At 44.6% G+C, this 18,964-nt stretch overlaps 1 protein-coding gene across 2 annotated transcripts in view; it reads left to right on the top strand.

Moving 5' to 3' along the window:
- The window catches only part of GRIA1 (glutamate ionotropic receptor AMPA type subunit 1), a 120,977-nt gene that overhangs the window by 55,785 nt on the left and 46,228 nt on the right, over positions 1-18,964 (top strand). For both annotated transcript variants that reach the window (XM_058815439.1, XM_058815441.1), the window contains exons 4-6: positions 2,005-2,189; positions 6,572-6,625; positions 18,019-18,180. In XM_058815439.1, the coding sequence (XP_058671422.1) occupies positions 2,005-2,189; positions 6,572-6,625; positions 18,019-18,180 (401 nt within the window). The remainder of the gene's footprint in view (positions 1-2,004; positions 2,190-6,571; positions 6,626-18,018; positions 18,181-18,964) is intronic.

An 18,964-nucleotide genomic window follows, 5' to 3' on the forward strand; every position in this document is an offset into this window, starting at 1 on the left:
CCCCACGTTTTCTCTTCACAGAGAAAAGCAAGGCATAATTCTTCCCAAAAATATTCTTGTCTCATTTGCTGTGCCTGTGTTTGTGCCAAAGTAGAATGCAATATGGAGGCTGTTTACCCAAAGTGATGGTGTTTTGTTTCCTTGGCTTATCAGGGCCAAGCGTGTCACCCTGATTTTTTAAGATTTTCTAAGCCTTCTGATATTTACATTCTTGTAACAAACTTTCTCACACACTTTCTGTAAATAACTTATTGTTTTGCATTCTTTTATGGAGGAGGAGAAATTTGATGGACTGCTGGTTTGTCCAGTGTCATTGGAGAGGTGGCACTGTCACCCTCCAATCCACAGTCACTTCTGAAAATCTATAAATGTTGGAGTCAGAAAATAAACTTCCCTTTCTTCACCTTGAGAGCAGCAGTGTGTATGCTCATGTTGTCTTGTGTCCTATAGTGACACAAGAGTGTGTGTGTGTCAGGACTGTCAGATGAGAGTCAGAGATTCAGAGCAGTTGTGTGCAGTTGAGTGCTTGGCAGATTCAGTTTAGATAAAATGTAATATAGTATAGGATAATATAGTATAATAAAGTAATTAATTAGCCTTCCGATAAGATGGAGTCTTCCTCATCATTCCTCCTTCATCAGGGTCTTCTCAGCACAGCGATAGGGGTTACCAGGCAGATAAAGACACTGGTGTAGAAGGAGTCTTTACCTCCAAAAGTTGTGGGTTTGGGTCAACCTATGCCTTCCCTGTTGTCTCTTCTCTTCTAAATACCCCTTTCTGCTGAAGGTGAGCACTCATCTTAAAAAAGCATCAGCCTGACCCAGTGTGTGTGTGTTATCACGGGGTCAGATCCTATCCCCATCAACACGAGGGAAATACTTGATGTGCAAATGGTTTGGAATTCAAAATGGGGAAATTGTTTCTATTCAACAGGTCCCATATTGAACTGGGCTGTCAAAATCAAGGGCACTGAGCCCTGAGTTTAGAAACATGAACGGACACATGCTCAGATCTCACCTAAGCCCACAGCCAGGTGTGAAATGTGTGTTTCTGGCAGATAGCTTGGAAAACCCCAAATTCCCCATGTTGGTGCATGTCAGTTTTCTATGTAAAAGAACAAAAACCTGTGTGAGGTAATGGAAGATGTTACCTAACTTTCTAAACCACAAACCAAAAAAGGGCCAGAGACCTCATTGCTCCATGATTCAGTTTTCCCAGCCCTCAGATGCCTTTAAAGTTCCAGGCTTGGAGCTGCAAGCAAAGCAGACTTGTGGAGGATAGGGCAGAGGTAAGGTGATTCACATCTCTGTCCTGGAAGTTTTAATTATCCCCTGAAGGGACAGGATGGGCTTTAGAGACAGGAGAAGGTATGAAAGCATCCCACCTGCTTTCTGTTGTCGTGAGGCATGGGCACAGAGAATATTCCAAAAGCACAGGATTGTTCAGGGTTGTCCAGCATGATTCCAGAGAATTGCTATGTGCATCTCCTCTAGAAAGCTGTGAATGTAATTTAAGCAACATAATTCTAAAAGTAATGGTCTCCTGATGAGATGCTGCTGTGAGAGAAGCATGCTGAGTGTGACAGTGTGCTGTGATTGATGAGGGTGTCCCTAACCCTAGGAGCATGCAGCCTAAGCAGATCAAAGATGAGAAGGAAATCAAGTCATTGAGAGAGAAATCAAGTTATTTGGGGAACAGGAAGACGGGGATTAGAGTTCTTATCTGAATCCCACAGCAGGGCCTGATCAACGAGACTGATCTGCCAATTACAAAGGAAAATCAGACCTGGAGTCGTCAGTGCTAGGCCAGAAAAAGCAGGAGTCATTAATTCTAGCCCAGATAGGGTTGGATCAGATCTAGACTGTTAGCTGCTCTCTGTAGCTCTGCTGCTCTCTCATGACTGTCTCCAGCCTGGCTTGAGGCAGCCACACAGGCTGCCAGGAGGATGGAAAGATGCCATTACACAACTAAAACCTGGCTCTCCCCCTTCTCTTCCCACCCCAGGGCTGTCAGTCCTGCAAAAAGTGCTGGACACTGCAGCTGAGAAGAACTGGCAGGTGACAGCTGTCAACATCCTGACAACAACAGAGGAGGGCTACAGGATGCTCTTCCAGGAGCTGGAGAAGAAGAAGGAGAGGCTGGTGGTTGTGGATTGCGAGACTGAGAGGCTGCACATCATCCTTAACAAGGTTGTGTTGGTGTGGGCCTTCTGGGGGTTCTGGGGGAGGGGTGTCTTGCATGCAGGGAAGAGTTGTTTTTCCCTGGAGTTCTTCCCATTTTTGCCTGATCCTGGTCTCCTTGTGGCTCTCATTGAAGTTGGGGTGTGTGCCTGCAGCTGCTGGGCTTGCAGGCATTTCTCTGCTGTGTCACTGCAGAAACAGTAAAGCTTCAGGAATGGTACAAGCTCTCATGAATTCATGTTGAGTGAGCTCCACTCTCCATGCTCCTCCTTGTTTGACTCCTTTGCTGAGCCCTTTACACCCCCTTGCTCCCCAGTGGGTTTGCTTTGTGCCAATTCCTCCAAGCAGCGTGCACAAGATGTGGCACCTCCTGATTCTGCAGAGTCTTTCTCCAGTTTCTGAGTTAAATTGGAGGTGTGGATTGGCACTGCCAGATTCTTGGTCCCCCAGCCTCCACGTGCTGCACCAAATTCTCACACAGAAGGATTATGGTACATTTGTCCTGAATATGGATTTCTGTGACAGGAGACAAATACAAGCCCAGGGGTGGGTTGAGTCCACACTTCAACTCCAGACACAAGACCTTTCCCTCTCACACCTACAACCAACCCAAATGGAAGGGTTTGGAAAGAGCACTTTCCACTGCTTTACTCCTCATAGTCAGCTCACTCTTACCTTGTGCTTCCCAGGTCTCCCCACCTAAGGTACCTTTCATCTCTGTCTCACACTTCAGCTGCTCCCTGTGTGGGACAGGGACTGACATTTCACCAGATGCTCAGGGATGAGCACCATCCATCCTTGCTGGATGTCCCTGGGCACTCCTCTGTTACGTGGAATAACAAAGCTGAGAGCAGGTTGTAACCTCAGAGACAAGGCCACATTCATGAAAGAGAAAACAGGTTATTCCAGAGGGTAAAATTTTCTCTCTCGAAGATTCTGAATTCTTGTCCAGAATTTTGGACAAGACCTAGGCAGTGAATTTGGCTTTTCTTCAGAGTATATCAAATTTCTAGCATTAATACTGTCAGGCTTTTAAGCCTGTTTTGTCTAAAAGAATGTTAAGTTGTATAGTAAATTATTACCTAGTCTTCTTGGTATGAGCAGGAAAATAAGACTTTCTTTCAAAGTTCTTCACAGAACTGGAGCAAGTGTTAAACCTAGGTATAGGAAAAGCTATTTGTAAGAGCACTAAAAATCCAGATACTGTGATTATTTGTTTTGCAATACTATAAAAAATATCAGTTCCCAGGGAGAAGAGGTACAAAGATGTGTTTTACTACAAAAATTACAGAGCAATTCCAGCAGACATCTGTGCCTGGGAGGTAACACTCCAGTGAAGGATGGGGCTGTGAACAACTTTTTCAGACATGTGTAGTCCATTTTCATCCTTTTAAACATTCTTGTTCCAAGTCCACCAGGATTTCTGAGAGCAGAGGTAGTTGTCCCAGTGTGAGAAAGTGAAAGGTTTTTCATAGTATACGGATGACTGGAGGGATTCAAAGAAAGCATTCAGCTCATTATCATGTGAAATTCAGCTGGGACTGTAACTTGGGCTTTAACTTGGGCTGCTGGCTGGTCTCAGAGCTCAGCACACCAGCAGCCTCTGTGGGAATGTCACTGTGCTGTTTGCCCTGTCCTTCTGATTGTCTGAGGTACTCCAAAAGCTGCCTCAGCCCCTCGGGGACATTTCAATGCATTTATCTTCTTCCCTGACAAGCCTGTCTCTGTCTCTCAGTGGCAGTGGATTTGTGATTTGTGCTCCACAGTGAGCAGGACAGCTGGGGATGGCTGTCCAGCACCTGTGCCTCTCACACCCACACTGCTGCTTTTCATTTTCCCTCCATACACAAAACACAACACCAGTGACTCCAGCAAGGCAGCCCTCAGCTGTGGAGGAGCCAGTTAAAAATGACCTGGTTTCTCTCTGGGAGATTTCTCAGTGTCATATCTCAAGGGTTTGATTTGTCTTTGCTGAGGTAGCTGTCACTTGTGAGCCAGGCCTTGGATCAGGGCAGGTTGCCATGGGGTTGTGCTGTGTAGCCTTAATGGGATAAGTGCTGGGTGGGTTGTGTTCCATCAAAGCCCTCTATTGTTTCTTCCTTGTCTCTCATTAAAATGAGTAACTGGAATTCCTCCTCCGACAGTGTTTCACTCTGAGAGGATTTCTCTCTAATAGATGTCAAACTCTCCCATTAAGAAGTGGGTAATGAAACCTAGGTGGCCCAAGTGAGCAATCAGCATGCAGCCCAGCACAGCCTCTCAGCACAGTCAGGAGGAGTGATAAATGCTATTATAACCTCAGCTTGCTACTGCTGTCCGGACACATTAGGACTGAGCAAGCGTTTTAAAATAAATTAAGATCACAAATAACTGTGTAAAACACAGGAAACGAGCTTCATAATTCAGGTGGATGGGCTGTAAGATTAACGGCTCAGGCAGAGCTGGATGGCAGCCCTCCTTGGTTCATCGGCTCTGACACCTCATAAAATAACAAAGGAGAGCTGGGGCTGGAGGAGCCAGTGCCAGCTATTGTTGACACTGGAGAAAAGGGGAATTGGATCATAATTCTTAGACATCCCAGGGCACCAGATTCTCCTTCCTCCTGCAAGGTCTGGGACTTGCTGCAAAGGTCAGTCTCAGCTGATGGATGGAAAGAGATGAGTTTGGTCTGGTTTTGCTTCTTAGATCAGGCCATGGAAGATACTCAGAAAACCATCCATAATGAAATGTATATCTTCATAGCTTTAGGTAGACAGAGGGTTTTTCTGAGAGCTCCGAACATCTCAGCAGAAGCCACACTGAGGGATATGTGCAGGGAAGCTGGTGGAGCTGGCATTAGCTGTGTAAGGAACTGCTTCTAAATGAAACTTTCATTGGAGTTAATTGCCACCCCCACGTTAATGCTGAGAACCAGATGAGTTTTATTATGCATACAAGAGCACTTCATCAGAGAAGGACTAAGGCAGACGAACCAGTTGCACAGAGCAAGTGTCAGCTCATTTATTATCCATTTGGAAATCCCTAAATGACTGCTCGTGATAATCTGGGAGTGCTGTCCCACGGGGAGGATCAGTCTCTGCCCTCATCTGACACTTCTCAAGTACCTGCTGCCAGCCTGGTACCAGATCCTGGGTACACTGATTTCTGGCTGAATCTGCAGTGGTTTTAGGATCATTCTGGCTCTGAGGATCTTTCTGTCCTCACTGCAGTTTGTGCAGATTTTGCCTGTGCCTGTTGGCAATGAAGGCAGCAATTCAGAATCAATTCATATGACAATGGAAATAAGAGGTAGTGTTGCCAGCCAAGAAACCTAATGGAAACAGCACAGTTCTCTCAGAAACTGGCAAATATTGTGTTTGTACAGGCTTTGAAGGCATTTGGGCCTTTTTTTCCACTTTCTTCTTTCTGTTTGTAGAGTGGCTCAATTGCAGATGGTATCTGACTCTAGTAAACTAGTAAGAATTTAACAGTGCTGCTGGAAATCAATAGAGAGGAATTTCAATGAAAAAATGGAGTCAGCAAGAATAATGAAGACTTTTAAGTGTATTTTTTCTGTACTCTTTTTAAATCAAGGGAGAAAAATACACAGGCCATTGGATCAGTGCCTCTGTTCCCCCCAGTCACAGACAAATCTGCAACAGGTAGAAAAGAGAAAAGAAAGGGAAACTTTTGCAGCTAACATAGAAAAAAATCAGTTGTTACCAATTGGAAAGCAATTGTGTTGATAAAAGAAAATAAAAACCTGACTCTGCTGTGTCAGGGACAAAGAATTAAGTGGCAAAGCACATGTATTGGGACACCATGAATATGAATCTATACATTATCTCAGTGAACATGCAGGGAATCCTCTGTGGCTTACCCAAACAGCTTCATTCTGGAGAAGTAGTTTGAAACTCCACTGGTGCACAAAAACTTACCCATAACCTAAATTTCCAGCCATCTCTCCCAGGCAGGTGTTGGCAGCAGGGGCTGTAGCTTGGAGGATGTGCAGGATTGCTCTCTAGTCTTGCTTAATGTTTCAGTTGCTTTCATAGGACACAGGGACTCCAAATCCCCATTTGTTCCTTTGGTGTATGAAATACAAATCTTGTTAAGGCTTTATCTTCCTCCCTGAGCCTTTAGGAAACAGGTTGGTTTGGTTGTTTGCTCTCCCTGCCTGTACAGTGTTCCTGGGGATCTTGTCCTGTCTAATTTCAGATTTGCTGCTCAGGCATCATGTGTGAAAGCTCTGGCCATCCTCTAATAAGACTGGGAACTTTTCTTTTGCTATGTCTTCTTGCTCACAGCTGAGGAGTCTCAGCAGGGAAAAATAAGAGTGAGAAAGGGCAGGTAACTGATATTCTTCTTCCTTAGTTGATCTCTGCTAATTATCCTTGGTTTTTATCTTGCAGATCATCTCACTTGAAAAAAATGGCAATGGGTACCACTACATTCTGGCAAATATGGTGAGTTACCCTAATTGGTGGGGGTTTTTCTATCTCAGATTTTTAAAGCACTATATTTATAATTACTGAGCTGTACACTCTTTTTCTCATCCACCTTCTAGGTAACAAAAGTACCATAGTCTTTTGCTGTGCTCTTCTCATGGAGTTTTCTCTCTTGAGCCAGCAAGATTATCTGCAGGGTATCTCCAAGCGTGCTGGGGTTTTGTAGTGGTTTGACCTTGTCTGGATGACAGATGCAGACCAAAGTAATTTTATCACTCCCCCCTTGGTGTTAAATGAAATCTGACTGTCATGGCTCTAGGGAGAGAATTGAATGCAAAGATTTCTTTGAGGAAAGGATTCTCCCTTTAAAGCAGGGAGGTGCTGCCTGAGGACAGGGCAGCATTGGGCAGGGGCAGGACCATCTTTCTGGAGCAAGTCTCACAGGAGGATGGAAAATTTCTTTGCCTAGGGAGATTAGGGGAGAGGTAAGAGAGAGAAACTGAGGTTTTCCACAGCAGAGCTCCTACCCTCTCCTCCCCACATGTGTCCATCCATCCAGGAGGAGGCACTGCAGAGGCTGGGGTGCTGCTGGCACTCTGGGGGTGATGCTGCCTCCTGGGATTTCTGTGTCCCTGTGGGGTGAGCCATGTGCAGGCTCTGGACCTGTTCTTTCAGCACAGAGCAGCATCTGGGAGGCAGCACGTCAGCCCCGGGGTAATTAAACTTTAAACTGCCAATTAGTCAAGCAGTTGCTGCCCTTCTCCTTTTCTCAGTCCCAAGATAACTCTGTAATTTACCAGGCAAAAATGGCCACATCATTACCCTGCAGTGCCCTGTACTGACCCTGCCCCCTGTGCTGGCTGCCTACCGTGTAATTACAGAGATTAAAATGTTACCTTGTGCAGGGGGAGACATGCAAAACTACAGACCAGCCAATAACTTCAGCTGCTAATTTAAAAAAAAATTATTATTTGCCATAACCTAGGTCCTGGCTGTTTATGAAAGTCCCTTCATTAAAGTTAAGCAGGAAAGTGAGCTGGAGTCACTGGAGTGAGCATGTCTGTGCAATTTTAAGTACACCCACACAGGAGGCTGAATGACAATATCACCTCTTCCCCCTGCACAGTTTCATAAGGATAAATGCATGAAAGGCACGAGGTGAACTGAACTAACACTCAGGTGGAGGAGATTTGAAGGACATTTCTTAGCATACCACTTTCCCTCACCTTCACCCAGAGAAAAGTACACTTGTCCCATCTTTAATGTGTTTTTTCAGCCTTTGCACAAATGCTGAGAGGACAGAGCTGGCTGGGAGAGGTTGCATACTCAGCCAATAAGGTTTATAAATAATTAACTTGGAGCAAAAGGCTTTTCATTTCTCCAGCCCCTCTGCAGGGACATTCTGCCTCCACTGCAGCTCAGTGGAGGGGGCTTTGGGTCCCACAGTGTCTGACAGGATGACCAGAATTCACTGGTGTGCTTTCCAAGCAGCTTGTATTCCAGGGAGAAGGAGCAGAGTGAAAGGAATTCAAGCTTTACCTTTGGTCTTTCCTGCTCCTTAAAACCTAGCATCACACAAGAGCCAAAAGTCAGAGAGGAGAATACTTTAAAAAAAGAAAAAAAAGTAGGGGATAATCATGGGGAAACTATTTTAAAAAAAAAATCCTGGCACGTCTCAAGGTTAAGAAGGTCCTTTCCAGGGCAGAATAATGTGGGCAGGTTCAGACACCAGAAGCCAAATCAGCTCCTGTAACATGCTGCACCCACACGAGAGCTACTGGATGATGGGTTTAGCAAAGAGAATGGCAAAAAGGCCCTAAGATCCCATGTTTCTGAGACCACAGGGCAGCAAGGAAGGAGAGCAAGCCTCCCTCAGTGGGGATGGCCAGGGATTTTATAAGAGATTGGCAGAAGCTGGCCTCTGGCAGGGTTAAACCCTGGTGCGAACGCTCTGATCCGAGACATCACAGCAGGTTTTACCCTCTTCTGAGGACACCTCATGGCTGGATTAGAGCCTTCAGAGGGTGTAGCATGCTGTAATTTATTCCCACTGACTCACACTCATAGTGGTAGACCTCAAACAGCCCCCATTTTCCCCTGCAGACATGTCCCAGGATGACAGGGCGTGCGTTGCCCACGCACACTCGCGTACCCTCGTGCGCGCCCGCGTGCTGGAGAGCAGCCCTGCTTGGGGAGCTGCCTCCCTCTGGAGCACTGAGTACTCAGAGAATACATTAAGAGACAAAACCTGGGAGTGTTGGGTTTCCAAATGAGTTATTTTTCATGCCCTGTGCTGACTGAGGCAGTCCTGAGTTAGGATTCTCACTCTGTGTTAAAATCAGGTCAAGGGAATCCTCAGCCCGTTCGTAGCCACCAAGTTTCCTGCACTAGCTGGAGCAAGCGGAGGAATTTCCAACCTCTGACCTACTTGGGCATGGAAAAATGTGGACACAGTTATGGAAATGACACATTGAAAGCAAATATTGGGAAACATTTCTGGGTAACCCCAGTTAAATTCCTTTCTTTAGCTATATGCTTGTTCAGAGCCATACAGAGCCAAGAAATCCAAGCAGCATCACTCCACTGCCCAGTCGCAGCAGCTTCAAACTGGTGTTCCATCAGGAATGCAAAATGAGCTTGCAAGGCAATGCACAGGCTGAATAAGGTCTAAAAAAAATCATCCATAGGCACAGTTTGGAATGGAGGAATTCCCTGTCTGTCCACAGCCACTCCATGGGCAGTCACTGCCTTGCATTAGCCTTGCTCTTTGTTTGCCCAGCAGCTGCTCTGGGTGAGCTCTAGTAAAGTGCTGAGCAGAATTTGACAGCAGCAAGTGAAAGCTGGTATTTCCTAGCAGGAACAGTTCTTTTTCAGTGAAATTGCTGTTGCCAAGGTGAGACAATAATATTTCTGTGTTCACAAACAAAATGAAACCATTCTGCACCCTAGGCCATGGGCAAACATCCTTCTCTGAATGTGCTACACCTGCTAAAGACACAACTTCTCTTGTCTCCCCAGTCCTGCCCATCCCATGAAGTTCTGACTGCAACATCCCTGCCAGGGGAAGGGTTTCTGTGAGCATCTCTCCTTGTCCTCGAGCCAAATTTGGCACTCTTCATGGCTTTTGAAAACTGATGAAATCCTGGTCTTTAACCAATACTCATCAGAGTTACCCCAGTGAGCTTTTACCAGAGCAAACCTGGGTATTTTTCAGGTGCACTGGCAGCTTGCAGTCATCTCTCTCTTTCTCTTTCCCCCTCTGGAACTCAAAGAGATTTGGCAACTTTTAAAAGTGTTTGTTTCTGTGAGTCTCATTTTTCTAAGCTTTGTTCTCAGCCTTTGAGATCATCAGTTCTAGCAACCACAAAGAGGAAAAAAAAATACAGTCAAAAATACCAGAGGAACAAGCTTAGAAACTTCTGGGATTCCTTTCTTTTGATGTTCAGGCTTTTTGCCCATAACCTTGGCTTTGTGTATCTGTTTGTCCTATGCCATGGATGTGAGCTGATTACTGTCAGGAGTGGGAGAGCATCAGCTTGGGCAGAGGAAAATCTTTGTCATTAAATGAGGGACATTCATGTGACCTGTCTTTAAAAGAAAAGTATGAAAGACAGCTGCCACATCCAGTGTTTCAGCCTCTTTTTCTTTCCTGGTGCATTCGTCCAAGTTGTTCTTTCAGCAAGGGCTCTTTTTATTCAAGATGAATAGATAAGTGTACAAGATTGCTGATGGCAGGTGTAGCAGGGAAAAGTAAAGATAAAACCAGTGTTGATCAGCAAAGATAAGCACTTTTTCCTGTGCCATTCTACATCAGCCTGTGTCAGCACTGAGTTAGGCCATGGACAGTTTCTCTTTGCTGGCAGTTGTGGGGCTGGTGGAGGTTACTGTGATGCCTTAGGGAACCTAGAAATAAAACAGCACACATTTGAGAAAATATTAGTATAAGAGGTAATATAAAGGTTGGTCTTTATTGGATACCTCTATAGGCAGATATGGAAAAATGTTCACAAAATGCCCAGCACCCCATGGGGTGAATGCAGTGTTGTAAATTTGGCAAATTAACATAATTTACAAAAATCACCAATTAGGAGCACAAGAGATGATGCAATTTCCCCCAGTTCAACCATCTCTAAATCTCCCCCCCTCATGGAAACTAAACTTTGTTTATGAAAATGTGTCTTGAAGAGCTGTTTTTTTAGCCTTGTTTTTCAGAAAGGACCAAGATGGGATTGGGGTCTTGGAATGTATTCTGTCTTTCTGCCTAGAGAAAAGGTAGGGAAAAGTACTGGGAAAACTAGCCACAGATACAATAGGCCACAGAGCTACAAATACATGTGTAAAAAAATGAAGAATATATTTTAAAATAAAGCAAAAATCATTCTGCATCATCATTTCCCCAGCACAGCAGCTTTGCCAGCAGAGTGGCTCCTGCAGGAGTCAGACAAGAGGTGCTGGGTTTATCCAGGTCCCCTCTGAGTTGGATGGGCAGCTTTGTTTTTTTTTCACCTAAAAAACAGAAGGAACTTCTGTAACACCAGGCCTGAGACTCAGCAATGTGAGACCAGCACTGGGTGCAGAGAGGGAAGAGAAGCCCTCCCAGATTTGCCATCCACAGGCAGAGAGCAGCTCCCCTGAAGCAGGGCAGGACAGCCACACCTGCAGCAGGTGATGTGGCTGTGTGGGGAGGGTTGTGGTGCCCAGCAAGGTCTGTACCTGCCCCATCAGTGACACCTGGCACTGTCCCAGCCCCGTGTGAGCTGTGCCACTGGCAGTGTGTCCACAGCTCCATTCCCTCCTTGCCTGGAGATAAAACGTTGTAGTTCTGTCTCCCATGAGTTTGAAATCTGCCCTGTTTATCTGAGTCCCCTGCCCTCTGAAGTGCTGCTGGCTGGTGGCACAAACAAGGTCAGAGGTGTGAATTCCTCACTGATTTGAAACTCTGTTCTCTGGAGTTTCCAGAAGGATGTGTACAGCATCTCCTTCTCATCCTGGAAAGATCTCAAGATGCAAAATTTATATTCTTCTATTGGGAAAAAAGTGTCCTAAGTTACTTTTAGGGTTCTAAAATTATGCCTGTTAGACCTTTCTGCCTCCTGAGAGGTTGGTGCAAGAAGGCTCATGAGACAAATTCATTTTCTGCTCAGAGAAAGACAATATAATACATCAGTGAAAATTCTGCATTTCACTTCCAAACAGCTTTTCTGTCCTGACTCAAAAATTATCAAGCAGAAGAGCCCCATATAATATTATCTCCTCTGAATTACTGATAGTAAGAGACACAGCAGTGCCCTGAATTAAATTTTGCTTGAACTTGAGTGTCTCATGCATAAGAAAATTATCTGGTTTGATCAAAACTTGCCCACACAGGATAATATGAACAGCAACCTTAGGAGGATTTTTGCAGTAGTTAATGAGGACTCAAAAACATGAGTGACTTACTGTGGCTTAAAAAAATCAGAGCATCAGGTAAGTAACTGACAGATTATATTACAGCTATTGGAAGGAAAAATGTGTTTGCTTAAACTTCAGCAAAATGGTGTCAAACTAACAGGTTTTCTCAGCCATTTGCAGTCTCCTAATCCATTATCCCAGCTCAGCTGCAAGTGGTGATGTGTAAATCCATAGTATCTGCCTTAATTTGTCCTCTTTTCTAGTCAGAACATGCTTAGCTTCAGCTTCCTCGACTGGATTTATGCTTCTGTTTGCTAGACAAAATATTCCATTACTGATGTTTTGGTCCTTGTAAACTGGGATCAGGTCATCCCTTAATCATATCTTTGATTGAATTCATGGCATCTGCCACTGCACGGCACATTTCCCAAACCCTTAAATCAGTTTATGCCCTGAAAGCTCCCTAATGCACAAACATCCACCTAGAACATCCCTTCCCCTGCCTGGACTGAGCCTTCTGACAAGATGTGTGTGGTCATTTATATCCACAATGTGCTGCAGCTGCAAGATTGGGCAAATAATACACAAAAAAAAATCTGTAGGGCTGCACCAAAGAGAAGTTTCTGTTCACCTCCAACCCCTTGTGCTTGGAGTCTGGATTCTCACCTCTCTTGGTTTGTGTTGTTACTACAGACAGGACCAAACACTCTCATCAAGCTGCAGGGCTGGGAAGCTGCCTGATGGTGCCCCCTTCTCCTGTCTTTCTTTTCCCTTTTTTTCACTCACTCCTAAGTCCCAGTGAGGACTCACACATTTTGCTGCCCCAGTGGGATCTGACACACGGATAACTCTGCAGAGGAGAGCTCCTCTCCCATTGGAAGACACAGTGGAAGGAGACTGGAGCAGATGGGCTCTTTTTTGACATTCCCTCCTTATTAATACAAAGTGATGGGAGTGAGGAATGATGCTTCACTGGAGAAGTTAAGCTTGAAGATAATTTGGGGCATTAGAGCTGCTCTGTCTGGAAACACTCCATTTCTTGCTCCCTGCAGTGTCACTGGTGTACCTTGGAATGACAGGAGCCACTTTGTATTCACTCAGCTCATCCACAGCCATTCAGAAGCAAAAATTTTGCTTTGCAAAGTTTCCTATAATCATAAAATCTGCTGCAAGGAAGTAGTCTGGCATTGCAAGTCATGCATTTAAACAGAGCTGGGCCAGTTTCCCAATGCTGCCACGGGTTTCTGTGGCACCCACCCAAGCTCAGGGTGAATTGCTTCAATGCTTTTGGCTTGAAAAGGAATATTTCAGTGTGCTATTAAAGAAAAGGGAAAGCAGACTCTAGTCTCTTCATCCCAGACAGAAAGAGACTTAAAAAACCTAATACTCCTCCCTGGGATCAGGGGGCTCTGTTGCCTTCAGCCAACAAGCCTTCTCCAGGCAATTCAAGAGAAAGGGGTGGTTTCCCCCCCTCCTCATTCAAAGCTGAGTTTGCCAGTCTCAGGGGGAGATCTAGAGAGTTCAGAAGATGCAGCAGGAGAGAAAACAGCACTGTTTCTCAGAAACATATCTGTCTTCAAGGAGACTCTCTAATGTTCTTTATCCTAGGAAAGGAGGAGGCTTGGAGCACAGGCAGGGAGGTTTTCAGCTGGGTTCTGGGGTGGTTTCTGAGCCCACAGCCTGCCCAGAGCTCAGCCCGTGCTTCTGCAGCTTCAAAGGATCACAGGAGGCACCTGCAGGGAAAGGGCCAGCAGTTAATGTGAGCTCAGTGAAATACAAAGAGAATCTGGAGGTGTGGGTGTGTTGCCATTGCTGGGATGGTGTCCCACCAGCAGCTGTGCCACCCAGGCTCATCAGGAGGCAGAGTTTAGGACAGTGAGGCAGTGAAATATAAGGGTGAAAGGAGAGATGCAGGGCAGCCTGTGAAGCTCCAGATTTGAGGAGGGTTGTGGACAAAGGGATGAGGTTTTGCCTACACTGACAGCTGCCCACTCAGTGTTCTGGCCCCTCATGGTGTCCAGGGTATAAATTAGGAGCTGGTTCATTTCTGGAGGGACTTTCTTTTCAAGGCAGATCCTTTGTGGACCACTTAATCAAGATGGATTCATGAGGCCCATTTCAAGTCATCAGTCTTCTTGCATTATGCATTTCCTTTGATGATTGAGCCCACAAGCAGTGGAGAGGAATATAAATGTGTGACTTACTGATGGCTCTCCCAGCAACTAAGGCATCAAATGGGACAGTAAAACAACCTTTGGCTGAAAACTGCTTTCAGTTTAAGAACAGCATAAAGAACAGATGCATCAAGGAAAGCACAGGGAGGATAAACCCCTTCCCAGTACTGTTTTCTCTTTGAAGCCACAAAGGTCTGTAATAGCGGCCCATATTATTTCCTCACAGCAACACCCTGCACTCAATTGCTCTGTGAGGTCCATTAATGCAGAGAGGAGCCTGTGGTAAGGGCTAAAGAGCAAGTTCTTCCCTCCTTTGAACCCAGCCTGGCTTCTGCTGGAGCACTGTGCTGCAGATGCTGTGAGTCAGAGCAGGCTGGAGGAGGAACCAGATTTCTGGGGTTTATTGTCAGCCTGCTCATTCTGTGGCATTTGGAGAGAGCCAGGCAGTTTCCAGGGTTGTGCAAGGCAGGAAAGCACATCCTCTGGGCTGCTGAGGTGCTTTTGTGAAGTGACTTTGAGTCCAAGGGACAGCTGATCCTGCCGTGGGGTGGCTGATGGATGTTTGATGGTTCCCAGGGACAGCTGTGCCTGCAGGATTCTTGTGTCCCCTGGAGCACCCACACCCTGGGCATTGGCCCTGTGCTCTGGGTCCCTCTGGGTGCTGCTTTTACAGGGGGGCTGCACTCTGAGTTCCCATATTCCTCCTGTTCTGGGTCCCTCTGGGTGCCTGCTTGTCTCCCTATTTCCCTGAACATGCTCCAGACATGGCTTCAAAGTGGGGTTTTTTTCAGTATTCCCTGGCAAATTTTAAGAACAGTTTCAAAACCATTTGATCACTCCATGGGATCACATGGAGTACATCCTTCCAGCACTGTTCACTTCTTGCTGTGTTTGGTTGGATGACAGAGGGAAGAATTTCTGGGCTAGTTCTTTCCCAAACTGGTTGATGCTAAACATATTACTGCAACAGCACAGCTGCTGCCCCTTAGTCATGGGTTACAGTCTTTTCTTAGCCAAGTTTTAAGAGTTTGTTTTCTGTTTCTCATATACAGCCAGTTGAAAACTAAATAAAATATCACTCTTTTTTTTCTTTTCTGCAATGTGTTTCTATAGTTAGTACAAAGTGACACATGACTGATGATTTCTTTAGTTGCAAATATTGTAATTCTCTTGTTCTCCTGTTTCCTACAAGCACTGACTGATATTCCAGAAGGACAGATAGGCATGTTGAATTCCTGCTCCCACTTTGTCAATAGAAGCATTTTCAAAAGCCAGTCTGCATAACTCTTGATGGCTTTTTTGTTTAAATGCTTGCTAGCAAGAACTCACCTGCTCTGGGAATTATTTTCTAAAATATTTGACCTCTGGATTTCCATGTTCATTGGCTCTCATTTTCCCCAGACCTGCTCTGAGCAGATTTCAGTGTGGTGATTAAAATTCCTTTGTAATTAGGAGCATTCCTATAATATCCTTGTGCTGGGCTATGTGAAGGAGGGATAACAGGTGAAAACAATTATTTCAGCCATTGATAGCAGCCAAAATGCAAAGATGACTTCAAGGTTAATGATGTCCTCTATGGTCCCAACTGCCTTAAATGACTGGAAAATCTTCAGAGGTCTCCACACTTTTTAAAGAACCTGAATTATGTCAAGATTCAGTGGGGGAAAAAATAGTACAATCTTCAGGAAGAAATAATTCCTGTCATTTATTCAGACTATTTAAAAATTTTATGCAATGAATCCCATTTTTATGCAATGAATCCCAATGAATATTTGTTGAATATTTGCTTCAGTTTTAGAATGGTTTTATTTGGGGAAAACAGTGAAATACAGTGGTTTCAACCACTGCTGTCTCATCACTGCTGTCATAACTTTTTTTTTTTCCTACTTAAATCTGCATTCTGAGGGGGCTTAACACACCAGTCATCTTATTCATACTCTGCAGTGAACGTGGACTTTTCTTCATGCCTTTGTAGGTCTCCCAAAGAGGAGCTGGTAGCACAAACTTCAGGTTGCTCTGCCATAGTTTCTTTTGACAGATCTTTTTCCCCTGAGTAGCTCCCAGGAGCAAAATGTCAGTGTAATTTGGTGCCAGCCATGAATACCCAGTTGGCAACCTGTGAGGTCCCTCTTACTGAACCTTAGGAGCTCTACGTGTCAAAACCCACTTGGCCTGAAATGCATTAAGATGTCAGGGACAATTATCCTGCTGCATTTCCCATTCATTAATCACAGCTCTGGCTTTCTGAAACCCCTACGCCAGTAATTACAAACAAGATTGATGTGGGCTTAACCATCATTCTGAGGAGTATGCACGCACAAAATACCACTTTTTTTCTTTTAACCTAAATCACTGTACTTTGAAGGAAAACAAGCCATCTATTTAGAGCATCTGTACACCAGTATCCAATCCTCAGTCTTGTAAGTGGATGCCAAATTGCCTACAAAATTCTGGAAGAAAAAAAATGTGAAAGTCTTTAAAGGTATTTTTGAGTCAGTTATGACTCCCTCAGTCTGACACTTATGTGAGAGGGCAATTTAGTCTTTTCCTGGCAAGGTCTATTCCCAAAACAGTTCCCATCTAATGGCTCCATCTGACTTTGGGAGCTGATCAGCTAATTAGCTCCCTCAGCCTGTGAATAGAGAGCATCATTTTGGGAACCTGATTTTGGTGTTTTCCTGCAAATGATGTAACTTGGCTTTTTTAGCTTACACCATCATGGTGAGTCTGGGAACAAGCAAGGGGGAGAAACCCAGGGGCAGGCTGAGGAGGAGCCAGCAGAGAGCACTGAGCAGCAGGGCAGGGGCAAGGCAGAGCTCCAGCCAGCCCTTCTGCTGCTCAGGTGATGGCATTGTGACTGTCCTCCCATTCATCTCCCCTCATGCATTAAGGCTGCTGATGGTGCCAGTACAAATAATTGAGTACATCTCTTGTACTTGTGTTCCTAAAGAAAAAAGAGCTCCGCCTATCCCACACTCACCAGAAGGGCACAGCCCCTGTCCCAGCACCTCTGCAAGGAGCCACAGCAGAGTTCTGCCCAGCAGCAGTGGGATCAAACCTGGGACACCAAGAAATCACCCCTCCCTCCATATTGCAGTGTGTCTCTAATTAATTTTTCACCTCTGACTCAAGGGGGTGACTAATTCTGCAGTGCCACCCTGATCAATGCACATGTGTATTTATGCACATGTTCATCACATGCAAAGAGCCAGAAGTAAACAAGAATAAGGAAATGAAAGAAATGCATTTCATTAGTAATCATAAGTCTAGAAAAGCACCTTCTTTTCTCCCAAATGAGCAAATTCTATAAAGTGGCTTTTCTAATAGTAAGACTCCTTTAAGAAGCTGACCAGCCAGTTCCTTCCTGATTTGCTGGAAGTTCATTGTTCAGAATTTGTTTTTCCCTGTGAACTGTGATTTGAAAAGAAGTAGCCTGTCCAGTGGTTACTGAGTCCATGAAAATTAGGGCTGGGTGAACAATTCTGTATAAATTTTAGAGCTGGTTGACAAATACTTTTTAATATATTTTACAAATTTTGTTCATTTCATCCATTATTCAGGATACATTTGTCCATTACTCTGCTAGCTTTCTTGCAAGTAAGCTGTTGTTAATATGATTATTTGTCTCCCTGGCTGGTAACTGCTATGGCCAGCTCAGAACCTGTGAGAAAAGCAAGTTTCCACCATGGTTGGGGATCTGGTGCCTCTCCTGAGCTGGAAATTTCCTCCCAGAGGGAAAACATTTGTCCTGAGCTGTCTGCCATATTCATACATAGGCAGGATTCCTCTTTCCCACCTACATGTGTCTTCCTCTGATGAGCTTCTCCTGTTTCTCTCCTGTACCAGGGATTCATGGACATTGACCTGACCAAATTCAGAGAGAGTGGAGCCAATGTCACTGGCTTCCAGTTGGTGAATTACACAGATACTGTTCCTGCCAGGATCATGCAACAGTGGAGGCAAAATGATGCCAGAGAGCACCCACGTGTGGACTGGAAGAGGCCAAAGGCAAGTGGTACAAAAAAAATGCATTTCATTTAGTTCCACCTGGCTCTGTTCAAGTTATGCTCACCTCTTTGTGATCACACATGGCTCTTAATTCTCACTTGAGAAACTCTCAGTATAATTATGAGCATTAGCTGTTCCATTTGCCTTAACATTATCTGAATTTTACTAGGCTGCAGTTACTGCCTCTTAAGAAACACAAAATTTAATTCACTCACTCTCCCAGTTTTCACCCCCTTGAAGCTAAGAGTTAAAAACTCATAATGTTCAGTGTATAAAAAACAAAAAGCCTCTTTAATTGCTTAACCTTTGACTTGTTTACAAGACATCCAGTGATAATAAAATCTTTCCAGATGTTCTTTTTGAGAATTTCAAATCAGAGTGTACAACAGAGGGAAAAAGTATTTTAATTCCTGACACAGAAGGCCCTGAAGCTGTTGAGGGATGAGTGGAGGGAGAGGTTGTTTTTTCTCTGTTTAATATTTGAAAATGAATACATTTGTGACAAACACTCTGCCATAGAAATGTTAGCTTTGGGATTAGTTTAAGAAAGTTCAAAACAACTAAATCAGTGGGTGAGCACAGAAAAAAGAGTTAACACTAATGGCTATTGCCAAGTTTTACACTGCTTTCTGTACAAGTTTCTGCTTGAATAAACTCATGCTTTGCAGAATTTTTGCCAATTGAGATGGAATTTTCTGGTCTCCATCCATGACCAGAAAACATCCCTTGTTTGACTTCATGTAGCTCACATTTACACAGTATAATGTGCTCCTTAAAAGTTCAG

The sequence above is a fragment of the Ammospiza caudacuta genome, chromosome 16 (genome assembly GCF_027887145.1).
Source record: "Ammospiza caudacuta isolate bAmmCau1 chromosome 16, bAmmCau1.pri, whole genome shotgun sequence".
Lineage (NCBI taxonomy): Eukaryota > Metazoa > Chordata > Aves > Passeriformes > Passerellidae > Ammospiza > Ammospiza caudacuta.